Source organism: Diospyros lotus, chromosome 4 (genome assembly GCF_014633365.1).
Source record: "Diospyros lotus cultivar Yz01 chromosome 4, ASM1463336v1, whole genome shotgun sequence".
Lineage (NCBI taxonomy): Eukaryota > Viridiplantae > Streptophyta > Magnoliopsida > Ericales > Ebenaceae > Diospyros > Diospyros lotus.
In genome coordinates this window covers 13470455-13490838 of record NC_068341.1, presented here as the reverse complement: position 1 = coordinate 13490838, position 20384 = coordinate 13470455, and the positions used below count along the sequence as shown (strand labels likewise).

General features: G+C 38.6%; 1 protein-coding gene across 1 annotated transcript in view; it reads right to left on the bottom strand.

Annotated features, from left to right (window-relative positions):
• The window catches only part of LOC127799403 (protein SABRE), a 107428-nt gene that overhangs the window by 83073 nt on the left and 3971 nt on the right, over window positions 1-20384 (bottom strand). The window contains exon 2 of the mRNA XM_052333408.1: window positions 1502-1613. Coding sequence (XP_052189368.1) covers window positions 1502-1613 — 112 coding nt within the window. The remainder of the gene's footprint in view (window positions 1-1501; window positions 1614-20384) is intronic.

The window sequence follows — 20384 nt, the reverse complement described above, 5'->3', positions numbered from 1 at the left end:
GGGGGGGGGAACTTATAACAAAGTCCCTCGAGAAGTCATATGGGAGGTCTAGAGAAGAAAGGAGCCTAAATTGCTTATATGTGAGTTATTAAAGACATGTATGATGAAGAGAAAGCATATGCAAAAACATGTCAAGGAGATCCTAAAGCTTTTCCAATTTAATTGGGTTAAATCACATATCTATATTAAGCCCTTATCTCTTCGCACTAGTACCAGATGAACTCTAAAGATATCCAAATATAAGTGCCTTGTTGTATACTTTTTGTAGATGGCATTATATTGGTGGATGAGACAAAAGAAGAAGTGAATATTAAACTCGTAATATTGAGGAATAGTTTAGAATCTAGAGCTTCCAAGTTGAGCATATTGAAAGCTTGAATGTATGGAATTAAAATTTAGTAAAAGTATGTGTAGATTATGTGGGGAAACTTGAAGATAAAGTTATCGCAAGAAAATATCAATTTAGATATCTTGGATCAATCATGTAAAGAGATAAAGGAAATTAATGAGGATGTTACCCATAGAATTAAGGCAAGATAGTTAAGATGGAAAGTGTGTTTGGCATTTTACGTCATAATAAGATTTCATCAAAGCCAATTATAGGATGGCTATAAAACTAGCCTTTTTGTATGGCACAGAATGTTGGCCCATAAAGCACCAACATGTGCAAAATCATAGCATAACGAGATAAGGATGTTAAAATGGATATGCAGCCATATAAGAAAAAATAAAATTAGAAATGAGGTTATTCATAATAAATTCGGAGTGGCTTTTAATGAAGTTAAGACATATGAGACACGATTAAAATGGTTTGCTCACATGAAAAGAAGACGAATAGAGGCTCTTGTGTGGAGAGTGGACAAAATGGAACAAGTTTTTAGCACGCGAGAGAGAGAGAGAGAAAGAGAGAACTAAGAAAAAGTTGGTGGGAAACTCTAGGTATGATATGGGGTATAAAGGCATTATAGAAGATATGTTCACACATAGACACAATTGGCAAGCTAGAATTCATGTGGTTGACTCCACCTAATGTGATTAAGGCTTGCTATGGTGTTATTGTGCAATGAAAGGTACACAGACTAGTCCTATCATTTCCAAAATACCAAGGATGTAAAAGGTGAACCCAATGCACAAGGCTCCCACATTGTGAGCTCTAGGGAAGGTTAATTGAACACAACCATGCCTTTGCTTAGCAAAGAGGTTTTTTGATTTGAGCGTATGCCCTCCATGTCACAATGGAGCACCCTTATCCCTACACAAAGGCATACCTTCCAAAATATCAAAGAAGTGCTACCCAATTTTACATCCAAACAAATTCTCCCACAACACTACCTAAAACTAGCACCAAATGGAACTCTATTCTAATCAAAGCCAAGCAAGTTCTATAACTAAATTGTTTGCCTGTCCACAAAATGATTCCTTTAAAGTTCACAATAAAACAACAAACAGTATAAACCATTTCAATTACAAAAGAACACAAAGACAAAAGCAAAATAAGAACCTTTTTGAACTTGATGACAACATCCCTTAAGCATTTCCATCCACCAACTCGGAATCGTACAGATGCTCCCAGAATCCGACCTAGGGCCCAAGCTACCAATGTGGAAGCAAACCTGAAACAAGATGTATAATATATGATCAAAGTTAAAGTAGACGCAAATGACCAAAACTTCTTGACAATTAATGTCTGTAGTTATAATACTGGTGGTGCTAGTGATAACAGAGATAATGATAAAAACACACACTCTTGAACTGGAAATCAAGGATTGTTAACCAGAGAATCCACCAAGAAGGCTGATAATGATTACCAGCAATCAATGAAATATTCACATCATTGCAAGTTCACCTCAAAAAATTAAATAAATTATAGAGTAAGTGACTCAGCATGGAAGGAAGGATCAACAAAACAAGTGCAAAAATTGGGCGAAAACAGTGTAAGATCAATTCTGGAACAGAGATCTTAAAATTAGGGTTTAAAAAATCCTCAAAGTTCAAAATAGAATAAAACAGCAGCCTATAAAGTCTCTTAAAAGACTATTTATACTAGGTTACTAATCCTTGATCACATAGGAATCCTAGTCCTTGATCACAAGTAATCCATCTAATATAAGGAATCTATCTTTTTTTTAATAGTTACATGCTAGTCACATGACTACTTATTGAAACTAATAAATAAAAAAGTATTTAAAACCTAAAAACTTAAATACTAAGCACAATCAAATGAATAAAAACACTGATAATAAACTGCTCCTGCATCAGTAAGACCAAATCAATTGACTAAAATAACAAGAATTTTTTAATATGAAACGATGTTGACAGTCAACAAAGAAACTGAGAACTGACACAATTGCCTCCAAGTACATGTGTGCATATGTGTCAATTTTTTTCCTACTTGTATAAGATCTCTGTTTAATGCCTATTTTAGTTGGATTCAGAATGGTTAGGACCAAGTATCTCACCATATCTATGTTAAAGAAAGAAATATTGACCAAGCAATGAAAGATTCTTCCAAGTCAAGGGAAGGCAACCATATAAGTTATCAGGGGAGCTGTAAAAGATAGTTGTTCAGATAATCGTTTATTTAAGAATAAGAAATAACGCACTAGATTTATACCGGAAAAATTAGGGGAGCCCATTTGTGCCATACTCGCCAGTGGAGGGAACTTTTTGTGCCTAAAAAGTAGAAATTTAATGGCTGTCCACCCATTTTCATGCATCCTACTAAAGCTCATCCCCCTACCTCTTCTTCTATAACGAGAGTCTTGGGGTTACAAGTTAGATGCAAATGCATCAGCTGCAATACATCATTAGGGCAGGGGAGTTATGGGTCCTAGGAATCATTAGAAAAACTTTCATTTGAGAAAGTAGTCATCAGGCTAGCTCAAACTACTTGTAGTAAACTAATAGTCACATCACTCCAAAAGGAAAACAAGAGTCATAGCAAGCCACTAAAGACTAAAATGACATCAAAAGAAAACAAAATATATATAAAAAAGGTTGTCCCTAGTGCATACAACTCTCCGCTTTGCAAGGGTTAGGGGAAGGTCATATTTGTACCAATCTTCCCCTTACTTTTTTGCAAATAAACTATTTTCACAACTTGAACCCTAACCTTCTAGGCACAGAACAGACACATTATCATTGCTATCAAAGCTCATGTTACTTTGTGTGCACGCGCGATCGCGTATGTGTGTGTGTGTGAGAGAGAGGGAGCAATGGGACCATAGATATTAATACTGTGCCAAACAAGGCATTGAATTTGTCAATTACAGTTAGGATATTGTTTCCAGCATATCATTGTAATAAATCAATAACAAAAATATATTTTAACTATAAGTATTGTACAGAATAAAAATTGAATTTGTCATTGATATGGTATAATGAATAGAAAAAAATAAAAATAAACATCACTAATAAAATTAAAAGTCTTAAATAATGAACACTATCCATAATAAATAAGTTATAAAGTAATTAAAGAATGTCAAATTATATAAAAAAAAGTACATAATAAATTATTTATTATTTTCTACTAAGATTCAAAATTCAATAAAATAACAGAATTCAAATTAAAATATATGCAATATAAATTTTAATATTATAAGTTATAATAAAGTAAATAACCTTAAACTTAGTGGTTTAAGGTTTACAATAATGGCAATTTTGTAAATAACCTTAAACTTAGTGGTGCTTTTTGTAAAATAATCATATAGTTTGGTTAATTAGGTTAGTAAATTCAATTTTATCTGAATAATGCTCTCCCCTACTAATTGATCTTCACAAAGATTTTATGGAGTTCTACATTATTATTCAATGTCACAACTCAGAGTATTATTGCAATGATAGTACTATTGTAACTGTGGAGTGAATAAGCCTACTATATTAGGTTGTTACAACGTTAGTTAATCGTACATATTCAGTTATGATATTTCAAACCGAGGGAAGTAGCCTATAAAAGGCCATGTGTAAGAGGATGGGAAAGATTAATGAGAATATTGATTCTTTCCCTCCAACTTCTTTTCCCTCCTTCTCTCTCTCTCTCTCTCTCAAATTCTCCCTTCAAATTCTACATCCCTTCTATATTCCAAAATTGGGTGAGTCTCAAATCCAAGGCTTGACATTCTGGTATCAAAGCCAATGATTCTTGGCAAAGCAATTGATCCGGTGCAGATCGAAAGGGCAATCGGATCACGGTGCAATCGCAATCAGCGAGTGGGGAATTCAGATCTCCCTGATCAAGAGGCAGTGAAGTGCGAACCATGGCAGAAGGAACAAGGTTGAAGCAACTGGAATCGAGAATGGAGGCATTGGAGTTCAGAATGAATCAGACACAAGAGGTGGTCACTCAAAGCAGGGATGATGTGGCTGCGATCAGAGAAAACATGCGGGAGGAATTGACAATTACAAAGGAGAGTATGCAGCGAGAATTGGAAAGGAATCGAGAGACGATGGAACAATACGGCCAAAGGATTAACATGTTCAATATGTTGTCATCCCATCCTCAATTATGGTTACCACTGAAATTTCTTCCTCGATTGGTCTCTGAAATGAGCTTGGCCTATCAAGGCATTCTCCTACGGCCACAAGGAGTTACAGAGGTGAAGGAAGCACCCAACTTGGAGTATGGTAATCAGGTAAGGGAATTCACCCCTCCCTCTCCCAACCATACACTAATGTTGAGGTTAGAGATTCCTCTGTTTGATGGATCAAAGCCAAGGTGGTGGATCTACAAATGTGAAATTTTTTTTCAATACTATCATGTAGCTGAAAATCAGCAGATTAGTCTGGCCAAAGCCTATTTGAATGATACGACTAACTCCTGGTACAAAGGATGGGCCAAATTTAGGAGGGTTGAGACCAAGTGGATTAACTTTGCAAAGGAACTATGTAAACGTTTCAGAGAGAAGAATATGGCACATGTCATTGAGGAATTCAATAAACTAAAACAAGAGGGAACAATGACTGAATACCAGTAGAAGTTTGATGAGTTAGGGGCCTTAATGTGGAACTCTCAACCATCCCTCACGAAGCAATACTTTGTGTCAAATTTTATTAGTGGCCTCAAATATAAATTGAGATCCATGATCAAGATGATGATGGCTATTACGATGAGACAGGAAGCGGAGAAGGCAAGGTTGCAAGAACTAACTCTAGAAGCCATCTTTAAGAGGCACAAGGTGTTGCCACGGGAAGGGCTTACCATGAACTAACCGAGAAGGGGAAGTCATCGAGCTATTGTGGTTGGGATCACCCCAAGGTTGCCAAAGACGAATCCAAATTCTATCACAACCAAAAACACTACCATGGAACACAGGAGACAATTGGGGTTGTGCTAAGTGTGGGGAGTGATATAGCCCGGGCCACCAGTGCAAACGACAGTTGTTGGATATGGAAGGGGCAGATGAAGAGAAAGAAGAAGAGGAAGAAAATAAGGAAGATGAGGCTAAAAACACCCTAGAGGAAGAACTTGGAGATAAGGGAGGAGAGATCTCTTTTAATGCACTTAAAGGAGGGAGAACAGGGAAGATCATTAAAGTACGGGAGGACAAGTAGGTAAGAAAAAGCTATTGGTACTAATAGACAGTGGCAACACCCATAGCTTCTTAAATGAAGCCACTGCCACTAAGTTGAAGGGTAAATTGACAACCACTAACCCCCCCCCCCCCCCCCCCCCAATCAGTAACAATGGCTAATGGGAGTAAGATGTACAGCCACTTTAAGTGTGCCAACTTTAAATGGATGATGCATGGGTAGGAGTTTACAACTAACCTGAGAATTTTGGAATTAGGAGGTTGTGATATTGTTCTAGGGGTAGATTGGATGAGGACAGTTACTCCTCTGACTTTCGACTTCAATAAATTGGAAGTGGTAATGGATATTGAGGGAAGAAAACTAACTTTGGTAGGGAGCTTGGAAGCCGGGGAATGCAAGATGATTACTAGCAAGAAGTTACAGAAGTTGATAACTAAGAAGGGGCAACAAATATCTCAGATGTTTTCAATTCAGACCATGGAAATGGAGGCAGTTGAGCACACAGAGCAAGAATTCCATCAGAAGAGCCCTACTTCCAATCATTTCCTTGCTTAGGTACCACACTCCAAAGCTTTGCAACTACTACAATTCAAATTTAAGGATCTATCTATAACCATTCTATTCACCTTAAGCCAAATTTTGAGGCAACAAACATCATATCCTAGCGTTACCCCCCTTAGCAAAAAAAAGAAATTGAGAAACAAGTCAAAAAATATGCTCAATTCCTCAATCATACAGCCTAGCCAAAGCCCATTTGCTTCTCAACCTTCTCTAGTCCTTCTTATTAAGAAAAAAGATGGCACATGGCATTTCTGTGTGGACTACCGCCAACTTAATGCCATCACTATCAAAAACAAATTTCCCATCTCCATGATCAAAGACCTATTGGATGAACTGACCGGAGCCACAATTTTCTCCAAGTTGGACCTCCGGACAGGGTATCATCAAATCAAAATGAACCCTGCCGACATCCCAAAGACAGCCTTCCAGGCTCACTAGGGCCTATATGAATTTAAGGCCATATCCTTTGGGCTAACTAATGCCCCAGCTACCTTCCAGGCACTAATGAATAGCTTATTTGCTCCCTACCTAAGACAATTCATACTCCTTTTTTATATGATATCCTTGTATATAGTCCAAACTTGGACCAACATCTCTCTCACCTAAAAACTACCTTCGAGATCCTTAAAGCCAACCAGTTATATGTCAAACTATCGAAGTGTACCTTTGCAAGGGAGGAGGTGGAGTACTTAGGGCATGTGATCCCGAGGAAAGGTGTTAGCACAGACCCCAAATAAAATATCTGCCATGTTGGATTGACCTAGGCCCGAGACTATTAAGGAGTTGAGAAGATTTTGGGGGTTGATCGGATATTACCGAAGGTTTATACAACATTATGGCATACTAAGTAAACCTCTAACAGATCTGCTCAAGAAAGACAGCTTCAAATGTAACCCCCAAGTTGAAGCAACCTTTTTAACTCTAAAGAAGGCCATGACACAAGCTCTAGACTTAACCCTACTAGATTTTTCTAAAACATTTGTGGTGGAAACCGATGCTTGTGATAGTGGGGTGGGGGCTATAACAGAATGCAAACTAATGAAACAGAATGTAAACTGAATGAAAACAGGAGCTTCGAAGAAAAGCACCTCGTCCAAACTTGATTAAAAGAAAATGATTCTCCACACCTTACAACAGAAAGGCTATCAAATATATATAGCCCTTGATAGCTAGGCTTAGCACTCACAACTAACTAATAATCCTCTACAATCAGAATTACAGTCAAATAATACAACTATCCAAATACAACACAGCATAATGCACAATACAAAAGATATAAAGAATAAGACTACAATTGAGCTGCCTCATTCTCTTCAACACTCCCCTTTAATTGAGACCTCCCTAACGCATTCTTCTTATACAAATTAGCTTATATAAAGAATAAGACTACAATTGAGCTGCCTCATTCTCTTCAACACTCCCCTTCAATTGAGACCTCCATGACGCATTCTTCTTATACAAATTAACTGTCTCATGCTCTTCAACATGCCCCTTCAATTGAGACCTCCCTGAAGCATTCTTTTGTGCTAATGTTGGAACAGTCAAGTGCCGATACATAGCTGTCACTTGAAGACCAAGCTTATGACATAAGAACTGAAACCTATCCTTAGACAATCCTTTAGTAAAGATATCAGCAATTTGATACATGGTGGGAACATAACGAATTTCCACAGCACCACACTCAACTTTTTCACGAACGAAATGCACATCAATCTCAATGTGCTTAGTTCTGGAGTGGAAAACAGGATTTTCAGAGATAGACTTTGCTGCCAAATTATCACACCAAAGAATAGGAGTCTTAGAGCATGAAAACCCAAGTTCATGAAAGAGAGACTTCAACCACAAAATTTCGGTAACTCTTTGAGCCACTGCCCGATATTCCGCTTCTCCAACAGACTGAGCTACAATAGTCTGCTTCTTAGAACCCCAAACAAGCAGATTATTGCCTAGAAAAGCACACCAACCACTAGTAGATCTCCTTGTGATTTTGCAGCCTGCATGGTTCGCATCCGTGTAAACACTTAGGGGTAAATCAGAAGATGATGGAGTTAATACTAGACCTAAACCAATTGTTCCTTTGAGATACCGAAGTAGCCGCTTATAAGCCTGCCAATGCTGATCCTTAGGATAACTTAAAAATTGGCTTAGTTTGTTTACTACAAAGGTAACATCTGGTCTGGTGTATATAAGATATTGAAGAGAACCTACAACTGTCCTATATAGTGATGGATCAAAAAATAGATCTCCTTCATCAGTAAACACAGTGGCAGAACTAAGAGGAACAGAACAAGGCTTGCAATCAGCCATAGCAGCCTTGGTAAGTAAATCAAGAGTATATTTGGATTGAGTTAGATAGAGGTCTGTAGAGTCTCTATAAGCCTCAAACCCAAGGAAGTAATTCACCAAACCTAGTGTCTTTAAAGCAAAGTTTTTGTCAAGATCACGAATAAAACCATGCAAGGCAGCAGTGCTTGATCCAGTTACTAAGATATCATCAACATAAACAAGTACAAACAAAACAAATTCAAAAGTTCGTTTAATGAAGAGTGAGGCATCAGATATCGCCTGTAGAAAACCCCAACTCTGTAGAGTTGTTCAGAGCTTAGTATACCATGCATGGGGAGCCTGTTTAAGGCCATAAAGAGACTTTTTCAACCGACAAACATAGGAAGGACAAGACTGATCAAGAAAACCTTCCGGCGGTGACATGAAAACAGCCTCATCAAGATCACCATTTAAAAATGCATTATTTACATCCACCTGTTGAATATCCCAACCATATGTAACAGCCAAAGAAAATAATACTCTAATAGTTGGAGCCTTAATAACAGGGCTGAAAGTTTCAGCAAAGTCAGTGCCAGATGTTTGGAGAAATCCTTTAGCAACAAGACGAGCTTTATGCTTTAGGAGAGAACCATCAGGATTATATTTTGCACGGAAAACCCACTTGCAGCCTATCAAATTCATCTTTGAAGAAAACGGAACAAGTTCCCAAGTTTTATTCCAAATTAGGGCTAAATATTCCTCCTCCATGGCTCTAGTCCAGTTAGGGTCTAGAAGCGCTTCTTGAACAGAGTTAGGTTCTAGAGAACTCACCAAGGCATAAGGAAAAGATAGAGAAAGTTGACAAGCTTTTGCACAAGTAATCATAGGATGAGTAGGAAGAGTTGAAGACTGTCTTGGTTGAGGAGCAATAGGAACATGAGAAGAAGAAGAAGATGCTGATAAGTCAGGAACTGATAGTTCAAGAATAATAGGATCAGCAGTAGAAACAGGACTAGAAACTAAAGGAGCAGATGTATCATGTATATCTGGTGCTAGTGCTGCTGGAGATGAATGACCAGAATGAAAAGACAGACAAGAATGCAAAACACAAGTAGATAAACTGGGAACAAAAACAGACTGAGGAGTAGAAGATTGAGCAAAAAATAAGCAAGAGAATGGGAACTCCTCAGGATTAAACACAACATGCCTAGTGATATAAACTCTACCCGAAGGGTGTAGACACTTATATCCAGCTTGAATCTGACTGTAACTAAGAAACACATACTTTGAGGAATGAAAATTAAACTTGGTCTTGGTATAAGGTCTAAGATAAGGAAAGCAAGCACAACCAAATGGTTGCAAGTGCATATATTTTGGTGGTTTACAAAATAGTTTCTCAAAGGGAGTAAGAAAATGAATTGGTGAGGATGGCAGCAAGTTGATAGTGTAAACAGCAGTTTGAAAGGCTTCAATCCAATATTTCAAAGGCATGTTGGCATGTGCTAGAAGAGTAAGTCTCATTTCAGCAATGTGTCTATGTTTTCTTTCAGCCACACCATTTTGTTGGCGAGTGTAGGGACAAGAAAAACGAGATTGAATGCCACAACTATGAAGATAGGGTAAGAAGGCTTTGAATTCCCCACCATTATCTGTTTGAAGAGCTTTGAGTTTAAATGGATATTGCAACTCAGCAAACTTACGAAAAGTTTTGAAAATAGACAAGGCTTTAGACTTTAATTTTATTGGATACAATCAGGTATATCAAGTGTAGGCATCAACAAAGATGATATAATACCTATAACCCTCAATGGATAACATAGGAGTAGGACCCCACAGATCTGAATATACCAATTCCAAGGGATGACTTGCTGTAATAGAACAGTTTGCAAAGGGAAACTGGTGCAGTTTACCCAATTTACATGAGTCACAAAAGGATAAATCAGTAGATGAACAAGGAACACTGATTTTATTTAGAACTTGTTTCGATACAGAGAAAGAAGGATGTCCCAACCTAGCATGCCACTGTTTACAAAGTCTATCAGTACAAGACACAGACATGCTGGATTTATTACAAGTTGTTTGACTATTATTACAACTTGCTAAACAGTAGACATTTGACATAGAAGACTTTGACAAATTTGAAGGAAATACAGCAACAGGAGAGCTAGGACCAGCTGAAAATGCAGCATGAACAAATGCTGGATCTAGATGATAGAGGCCATTTTTAAGAACTCTTTAAAGCAGCACCTTGCCCGAGACCTTGTCCTTAATCAAACAAAAATTAGAATGAAATTCAACAATGACATTATGATCATTGGTAAGCTATGAAACACTCATGAGGTTCTTTTTCATGCAAGGAACATAAAAAACTTGAGATAAAGAAAGAACAGAAGGAGGATTAGTTTGAGTAAGGATAGTACCAGTTCCAATATTAGCTATAGGAAGAGCCTTACCATTTCCTACTGCTACTTTGTCATTGCCACCATAGGGAGAATGAAGAGAGATTTTGAAGACTAGAGGTGATATGGTTTGTAGCACCAGAGTCTACACACCAAGAAGTATCACCAAGTTGATAAGATGATGAAGAAGAAGACGGATATTGTTCATTCAACAGAGGAGAAGGAAAACCATGATGAGTCTCTTGAGCAAACCCTAAATCTGTCAAGAAAGCTCCATTACCCTCATGAGATGCTACAAAAGCCTGAGAACTTGATTCATTTCCACCTCTACCAAAAGACGGATGTTGAAAACTACTATCAGACCTATGATAACATCGATCAGCTAAGTGGCCTGGTTTTCCACAGAGTTGACAGTAAAATCTTTTTCCAAAAAATCGACCTCTGCCTCGACCTCCTCTAAAACCATTTCCTCAACCTCCTCTACTTTGAAAACCTCCTCTACTATTATTATTCCCATTGTTATTTCTAGACTGTTGGAGAGCATAGCTAACATTCATAGCAGAAGCCGAATCAAATTTAGGCAGTCCACTAGACATATCCATTTTCTTTGAAGATAATCTCTGTTCATGCATCATTAAAAGATACTGAACTTTCTCAAGATCAATTTCATTCATCTGATATGTAATTAAGCCAACAATAGTGTCATAATCTTCACCTAATCCGTGCAAAACTGTCATTAACAGATCTTGATCATTTAGTGGTTCTCCAATTGCTGCTAACGCATGATTGATAGTCTTGATTTTTAGAACATATTCAATTACTGTCATATCACCTTTCTTAATGGATCTAAGTTGTTGTTTCAACTGAAAGGAACGAGCAACAGTTTGACAAGAAAACAAATTATCAAGAGTAGTCCATACCTCTGCTAGAAATTCACAATGAATAACTTGTCCAATTACCTCCTTATCAATTGTCGAAAACAACCATCCTAGGAGAAGTTGATTTGATCGCATCCACCTAAGGAAATCAGGATTAACAACTGGTTCCGAATTAGGTTCAGCATCACCAGATAGAACATATTTAGGCGGTAGATCGATTTTGTTTATGAAAGGCAGCAGATCAAAAGTCTTAATTGTAGTCAAGATATGCGCCTTCTAGTAGAGGTAATTGTTCGAGTCTAGTTTTGTAGGCACAAAACTAAACACCTTAGACACCGAAGCAAAATCTGATAGAGCAGTACAGGATAAAGAAGACGATGAGGTCGAATCACGAGAAGCCATGGACGCAAGTCGCGATGGCTCTGATACCATGTAACAGAATGCAAACTAATGAAACTGAATGAAAACAAGAGGTTCAAAGAAAAGCACCTCGTCCAAACTTGATTAAAAGAAAATGATTCTCCACACCTTACAACAGAAAGGCTATCAAATATATATAGCCCTTGCCCTTGACAGCTAGGCTTAGCACTCACAACTAACTAATAATCCTCTACAATCAGAACTACAGTCAAATAATACAACTATCCAAATACAACACAGCATAATGCACAATACAAAAGATATAAAGAATAAGACTACAATTGAGCTGCCTCATTCTCTTCAACAGGGGCAATATTGGTCCAAGAAGAGAGGCTGTTAGCTTACATCAACCAGGCCCTAGCCACTAAACATCTGGGGATGAGTGTATATGATAAGGAATTGCTAGCAGTGATAATAGCCATAGATAAATGGAGACATTACCTGGAGGGAATCAGTTCATTATCAAGACCAACCATGAAAGCCTAAGGTTTCTACTTAAGCAAAGGTTGCACACTCAGTTGCAAAGGAAAGGGGTCTCCAAGCTACTAGACCTTGACTACATCATTTAGTACCGAAAGGGGAAATGTGGTGGCAGATGCTCTTTCAAGGAGAGAAGAAAAAGGGGCATGCCAGGCTATCACTGCCATAGTACCAGATTGGGTGAAAGACTTGGCTAACAGCTATGGAAAGTCAAAATGGTCAAAGGACTTGCAAACCCAACTGATCATTCTACCATCAAAGAATCAAGGGTACTCTCTCTCCAATGGTCTAATCAGATTCAAAGGAAGACTTGTAGGGGGAGATGACAAGGAATTGAAAGCAAGAATACTGCATACACTGCATAATTCGCCCCTAGGGGACTATTTAGGAGTTAGGGCAACCTACTATCAGACAAGGCAACTATTCTTTTGGCCAGGCCTCAAGAAGGATGTGATTGATTTTGTCCTAACTTACACCACCTGCCAATGCCATAAGCATGAGCATGTAGCACACTCAAGCCTCTTATAGCCACTCACTATACCTAAACAAGCGTGGGAAGGAATTTCGATGGATTTCATGAAGGGCTTCCAAAATCAAAAGGCAAGGATGTGATATTGGTGGTGGTTGACAGGTTGATTAAGTTTGGGCATTTTTTTAGTCTAACTCATTCCTACACAACACAGGAGGTGGCTTGTGGCTCAATTATTTCTAGACTTAGTGGCCAAGATATATGATATCCCAAAGTTCATTATATTAGACTAAGACAAAGTTTTCACTAATAATTTCTAGCAAGAGCTGATCAAGAGCCTAGGGGTTGGATTACACATGTCTATTACATATCACCGTGAAACGGATGGACAGATAGAGAGGGTCAACCAATGTCTAAAGGCTTATTTGAGGTGCATGTGCCTTGCCAAGCCAAAGAGCTGGAACCGATGGCTATCCTTAGCTCAATGGTGGTATAACACAAGCTACCACAACGCCATCAAACGAGCCCCATTTAAAGCACTATTCGAGTATAAGACTCCCACACTACCTGTTGTGATGGATCTCTTTGAATCCTAGACCACAGCCAAGGCATACTTGCTAAGACAACAAGAGACCCTCATGATGGAGAATAATGATTAGTATTTTTTTTTAATTAAGGAGTCTAGATGTTTGTAGCAAGTCAATCTTCCAACCTAGCCTTTAATTGAGTCCATGGAGGGTTCTAGGGAAAATAAGTCAGTTAAGGAGTCTTGGAAAGTTGATTTTCGTAATTAAGGGTCTGAGTAATTAAGAGCAGTCCAAAAGTCAATTAAATGTCATTCATTTAGTCTATTAAGAGTCCAATATGTCTTAGAACATAGAGGGGTCTATAAATAGAGGTCTCCCTTTGTATTTTGGAGGAGCTTTGAAAAATATGTCAGTCTAATATCTTTTGATATTAACTTCTTTTCTCTCGGATCAGTTATATGAATTCTTCAGGTTTCTATCCAAGGAGGTGGACTCCTCCCACACATCCAACCTTTTACTAATTTTCCTCTGGGCTGCATCAGTTTTGGTATCAGAACCAAACTGTTCCTGCATAGAAAAGTTGTTCCTACATTTAAATGGCAACAAGAAGCGGAAGAGAATACCAAAGCAGGCTCACCGATCATGAAAGAGACTGTTACAATTGGGAGCATTGTCGGTCTATAAATTCACCCAAGAAACCAACGAATATAAATACTCTCGACACACTCCCTCACCGACGCAATCATACAACATAAACAGAAAGTAAAGAATTGAAAAGAGTAGAGTTAGAACAATCAAACTACACAATAGGCACGGAGAATTTATCCTAGTTCGAACTGATTTAAATCAGTCCTACATCCAGCCTTCTCCACTCCAGAGAGAAATCCACTAGAACAAGAAATCAGAATACAAGAGTTCCTCTGTTCTCACGAGTACAATCCTTCTTCACAAGATTACAAAAGTTATTCTAATTACAGCCATTCCTCTCTATCACTGCACTGGTTCAACAACATGAGAATAGAATGATTAGTTGATGCCAAGCGACTGCCCTATGCCCTCATATATATAGATAGTTTGGGCAAATAAACCTAGGAATATTTAAGACATCACAATCCCCAATATACCCCTAATACTTTAGTTACCGTTAGACAAAACCCTAATTAACTAAACTGCCACTTGCATATCATAATCAACTCCACTGATTTCTTCTAAGTCTCCAAAGCTAAACTCGGGCAAAACCATAACAGAGACAATGAGAATTTAAACAACCATGAAGGCCTATATGATGATCATGATGCTGGAAGTAATGATAGTCAACCACGAAGGATAGCAAGCAGGCCAAATGCAATGAATTGAAATTACCCTTTTAATAGGGATCCAGTTCATGGCAGTTATGAGCAATTTCTGGAACAGAATTACAACTATGATGATATCACCAAAAGGGTTAGAGTTGATGTCCCAGATTTTTCTGGAAAGCTAGATCCCCAAGCCTTCTTGGATAACAGCTTTGGAAGATTATTTTGATTGGTATGGATGACTGGAGAGAGAAAAGTGTGTTTTGAAAAAATGAAGCTGAAGGAGCAGGCACGAATATGGTGGCACAACGTTGAAGCACATATCAACAGACTTGGCCAAGCTCCTATTATCCATTGGGAGGAAATGAAATTAAAGTTGCAAGAGAGATTTCTTCCCCTTGATTATGAGGAGTCACTGTTTGAATAATTACAAAATTTGAAGCAGCGGGACAAGTCAGTTGATGAGTATACAGAAAGATTCAACAATTTGACTGTATGATATCAAATTGATGAGGGCGAACATCATCATATCGCATGTTATAAGTCAGGTCTGCGTTTTGATATTCAGCGAGAGATGACCATAGCTCGCTTCTTTAGTATTGATGAAGTCTATCAAATGGCTGTTAAAATTGAGAGCCAATTGAAGTGTTTTTCTGTCAAGCGTTTTGGGTCATACTTAGGGGAGTTTCCAATGAAGAAAATAATTCCAGCCAACAAACAAAAGACAAATGATATTAAATTGACACAGCAAATCCTGATTTTAAACGAAAAACAGTAGGAGGTGGATAATGAATGTTTTAAGTGTGGAGCAAGAGGTCATTTTTCTTCCATGTGTCCAACCAAAAATCGGAACTTTTGTGAAGGTGAAGAAGCTGATCAGTAAGAAGATGAAGAACATTCAGCTACAGACCAAGATGATGTGGAAGAAGTTGAAGGAGCTGAACAAGTGACAATGGTGATGCAATGTATTCTTGCAGCCCCTAAGGATGATACTGAAAACAATTGGCCTAGAACCAACATTTCTCGCACCAATGTAAAATGTGGAGATCAGGTGGTCAAGTTAGTCATTGATAGTGGAAGTTGTGCCAATGTTGTTTCTCAAGCCCTAATAGAAAAGGTGAAGCTGAAATGTAGGGAACATCCAGAACCTTATAGGTTGCTTGGATCAATGATACTTCACTTCCAGTCATTAAACAGAGCTTAGTTAAATTCTCCATTGGTGATCGTTACAGAGAGACCCTGTGGTGCAACGTGGTACTTCACTTCCAGTCATTAAACAGAGCTTAGTTAAATTCTCCATTGGTGATCGTTACAGAGAGACCCTGTGGTGCAACGTGGTTCCAATGAAGGTGGCACACATCTTGCTTGGCAGACCATGGCAGTAAGACAGAAAGGTCCTCCACGATGGAAAGACCAACACTTATATTTTTAGTTATAACGGGAATAAGATTAAGTTATTGCCCATGAAAAGAGAAAATTCCCAAACAAAGCAGTCAACAGCAAAGACTGTCAGCATATTATCACTGAAGCAGTTTGAAGGAGAAAGTAAAAGAGAAAGTGGTATTATTTATGCATTAGTTGTCAAGCAGAACAAGGAACATTCCCAGCCCCAACAATTAGAACCTATAGTGAAGCATATATTATCATAATTTCAGGATCTGATTCCAGAAGAATTAACAACTGGTCTTCCCCCTTTGAGAGATATTCAGCATGCAATTGATCTCATACCAGGAGCATCACTTCCAAACCTGCCAGCTTATCGAATGAGCCCAACTGACCATGAAGAGCTTTGGAGACTTAGAGAAAGTCTCAGTCCATGCGCTGTTCCAGAGCTATTAACACCCAAAAAGGACGGCACCTGGCTGATGTGCATTGATAGTCGAGCAATTAATAAAATAACCATCAAGTATCGGTTCCCTATACCAAGACTTGAAGATATGCTCGACCTGATGACAGCAGCAAAAGTGTTTTCCATGATTGACCTCAGAAGCGGTTATCATCAGATCCGCATTTGACCAGGAGATGAGCGGAAAACAGCATTTACGACAAAGGAGGGGTTGTATGAGTGGTTGGTAATGCCATTCAGACTTACTAATGCCCCAAGTACCTTTATGAGAGTGATGAATCCTGGAAAATTTTTTGTTGTTTATTTTGATGGCATACTGATTTACAGCCGCAACATTGAGGAACATTTATCACATCTAAGGCAGGTCTTGATGACTCTATGGGCAGAGAAGCTCTACATCAATTTGAAGAAGTGTGAGTTCTTAAGTGACAGAGTAAACTTTCTGGGATTTATTATCTCTTCTAAAGGCATTGAAACTGATCCAGAAAAGGTGAAATCTGTACTTGATTGGCCCACTCCAAGCAGCCTAAGTGAAGTTAGAAATTTCCATGGACTGGCTAATTTTCATAGGCAGTTCATTTGCAATTTCAGCTCGATTGTGGAGCTGATTACTGAGTGCCTCAAAAGGGGAAATTTTGCATGGTCAGATGCAGCAGACGGAGCTTTTAAAGAAATCAAGAAATTGCTGGCTGAAGCACCAGTTCTCGGATTTCCAGACTTTGACAAAGTATTTGAATTATCTTGTGATGCATCCCATAGAGGAATCGGTGCAGTTCTTAGTCAAGAAGGGCATCCTATTGCTTTCTACAGTGAAAAGTTAAATGAAGCAAAGAAAAGGTACTCTACTTATGACCTTGAGTTTTATGCTGTTTTTCAAGCTATCAAACATTGGAGATGCTATCTTTCCTACAAGGAATTTGTTCTTTATTCAGACCATGAGGCTTTAAAGTATCTCAATTCTCATAAACACCTAAATGCTAGACATGCCAAATGGAATGCATATTTACAGCAATTTAACTTTGTCATTAAGCACTGTTTGGGTGTGGAGAATAAAGCAGCTGATGCTCTCAGCAGAGAGGCAACACTGCTCACTGTCATGTCAGTAAAGGTGGTTGGTTTTGAAGAATTAAAGAATGAATATTCAAGTGAAAAATATTTTGGACCAATCTACACAGATTTGCAAGCTGACCAAGGCGGAACGTATCCTGATTCCAGCATTAAAGAAGGTTATCTCTTTTATAGAAATCGGTTGTGCTTACCAAATCCCTCGATTCAAGATTTTGTTATATGGGAACTACATTCTGGATGACTTGCTGGACATTTTGGAAGAGACAAGACTGCCATTTTTATAGAAGATCATTTTTACTGTCCTCATTTAAGGCTTGACGTTGAAAAGATTATACGCCAATGTTGTATTTGTCAAATTTCTAAAGGAAGAAAGAAAAATTATGGATTGTATATGCCATGTCCAGTTCCAAATGCCCCTTGGCAGGACTTGTCCATGGACTTTGTTCTAGGACTCCCTAAGACACCAAGGGGGGTTGATTCAATTTTTGTCACCGTGGATAGGTTCTCCAAAATGGTCCACTTCATTCCATGTAAGAAAACATCAAATGCCTCTAAAATTGCTCAACTCTTTTTTCGTGAAGTAGTGAGGCTGCATGGTCTTCCAAAAACCATAGTTTCTAACCGAGATGCTAAATTTGTATCTTACTTTTGGAAGACATTGTGGAGACTCATAGGAACCAAACTCAAGTGTTCCGGCGCCTACCACCCACAAACTGACAGGCAAACAGAGGTTATTAACCGAAGTTTGGGTGATCTGTTAGGATGTCTAGTAAAGGACAATGCTCAATCATGGGACCTCATTCCACCTACAGCCGAATTTGCTTATAAAAATTCTGTGAACAGAAGCACAGGTCATTCCCCATTTGAGATAGTGACAGGTTTGAAACCCAAACAGCCCGTTGATCTTGTACATCTACCTGTGGAAACCAAAACTAGCCTAGAAGCTGAAGAGTTCGCTATACACATTCACCATCTCCATGAAAAAGTCAAAAAGAAAATTATGACAAACAACCAGCAATACAAATTTAATGCGGATGTGCACAGGAGAAATGTTGAATTCCAAGAGGGAGATCAAGTAATGATAAAGCTAAGGCCTGAACGTTTCCCAAAAGTTGCCTACCAAAAGCTTCATTCAAGAAAGGCAGGACCATACAAGGTGCACAAGCGCTTGGGCAACAATGCTTACATGTTGGAGCTGCCAAAAGAGTTGGAACATCAGTCCTATATTTAATGTGGAGGATCTCAGCAATTACTATGGAACCGATTAAGACAAAAATCCAGGGCAACCTACTCCTACCCTTCCCAAGGTACAACACGCAAGAGAAGATATTGAAGACATTCTTGATGAACAACATGTTCGTACAAGGCATGGGAGTCACAAGAAATTTCTTGTCAAGTGGAAGGGAAAACCAATTTCAGAAAGCACTTGGATCACTGCTACAGACCTTCAACGCCACAATCCAGAGCTCTACAGAACATATCAAGCTTTCCACTCGTCGGAGATGACTTTCGCTGGGCAACAGGGAATTGATGGAGAATAATGATTAGTAATTTTTTTAATTAAGGAGTCTAGATGTTTGTAGCAAGTTAGTCTTCCAACCTAGCCTTTAATTGAGTCCATGGAGGGTTATGGGGAAAATAAGTCAGTTAAGGAGTCCTGGAAAGTTGATTTTCGTAATTAAGGGTCTGAGTAATTAAGAGCGGTTCAAAAGTCAGTCAAATGTCATTTATATATTCTATTAAGAGCAGTGTTCTAAAAGGCGCTAGGCACTAGTCGGGTGCTAGACTAGGGCCTAGCGCCTAGGGCGCCTAGGCGGGGCCTACGCAGAGCTTAGGAAAACTGTTTTTTTTTTTTTTTTTTTAACTTTGTGATGTAATTTAATGTTATTTTCAATTAAATCAAAGTTGAAAAGCATCAATAATGCAACATAAACCAATAATACAACAATAATGGAATGACAAGTGAAATATAGAATTAAGCATGAGAAAACAATTGTTGTAGATCGGTTCTAGGTTCAAACTTCAATAAGACAAAAGCAACAATAATGCAACATAAACTATACAAATATTAAATTTTTTAAAACATTAATAATAATAATTAATAAATATTCAAATAAGTGAATAACAAATAATCAAATATTAATATAAATCATAAATTAAATAACAAAAAAACAAAAAGAAAACAAAAGAGGCAACACGCAACAGCAAGCAGCAGCAACGCTGCAACTGGTGTGCGAGCACGAGAGAGAAGGGGAAATCGGTGGCAGTGCGCGAGCACGAGAGAGGCGACTCTACAACTGCAAGAACCTGAGGCGACTCTGCAATTGTAAGAGACGATGGCAGCGTGCAAGCACCAGAGAGGCGACGGCAACTCTGCAATAGACTGTTGGTGGCGGTGCACGCGAGAGAGAAGGGGTGACGAGTAAGGGGAAACAAAAACCATAATAAATTTATACTAAATTGATTCACGCGGCCTAGTCGGCCGATTAGGCCATAATCGGCCAGGCAGTTCATGCGGCTAGGTGTCCGCCTTGGCCGCCTAGGTGCCGCCTGGTACCGAGGCGTTGGGCCGACGCCTAAGGTGGCCGATTTGGCCATAATTGAGGCGGCCAGCAGCCGCCTAGGCTGCGTTTTAGTTCACTGATTA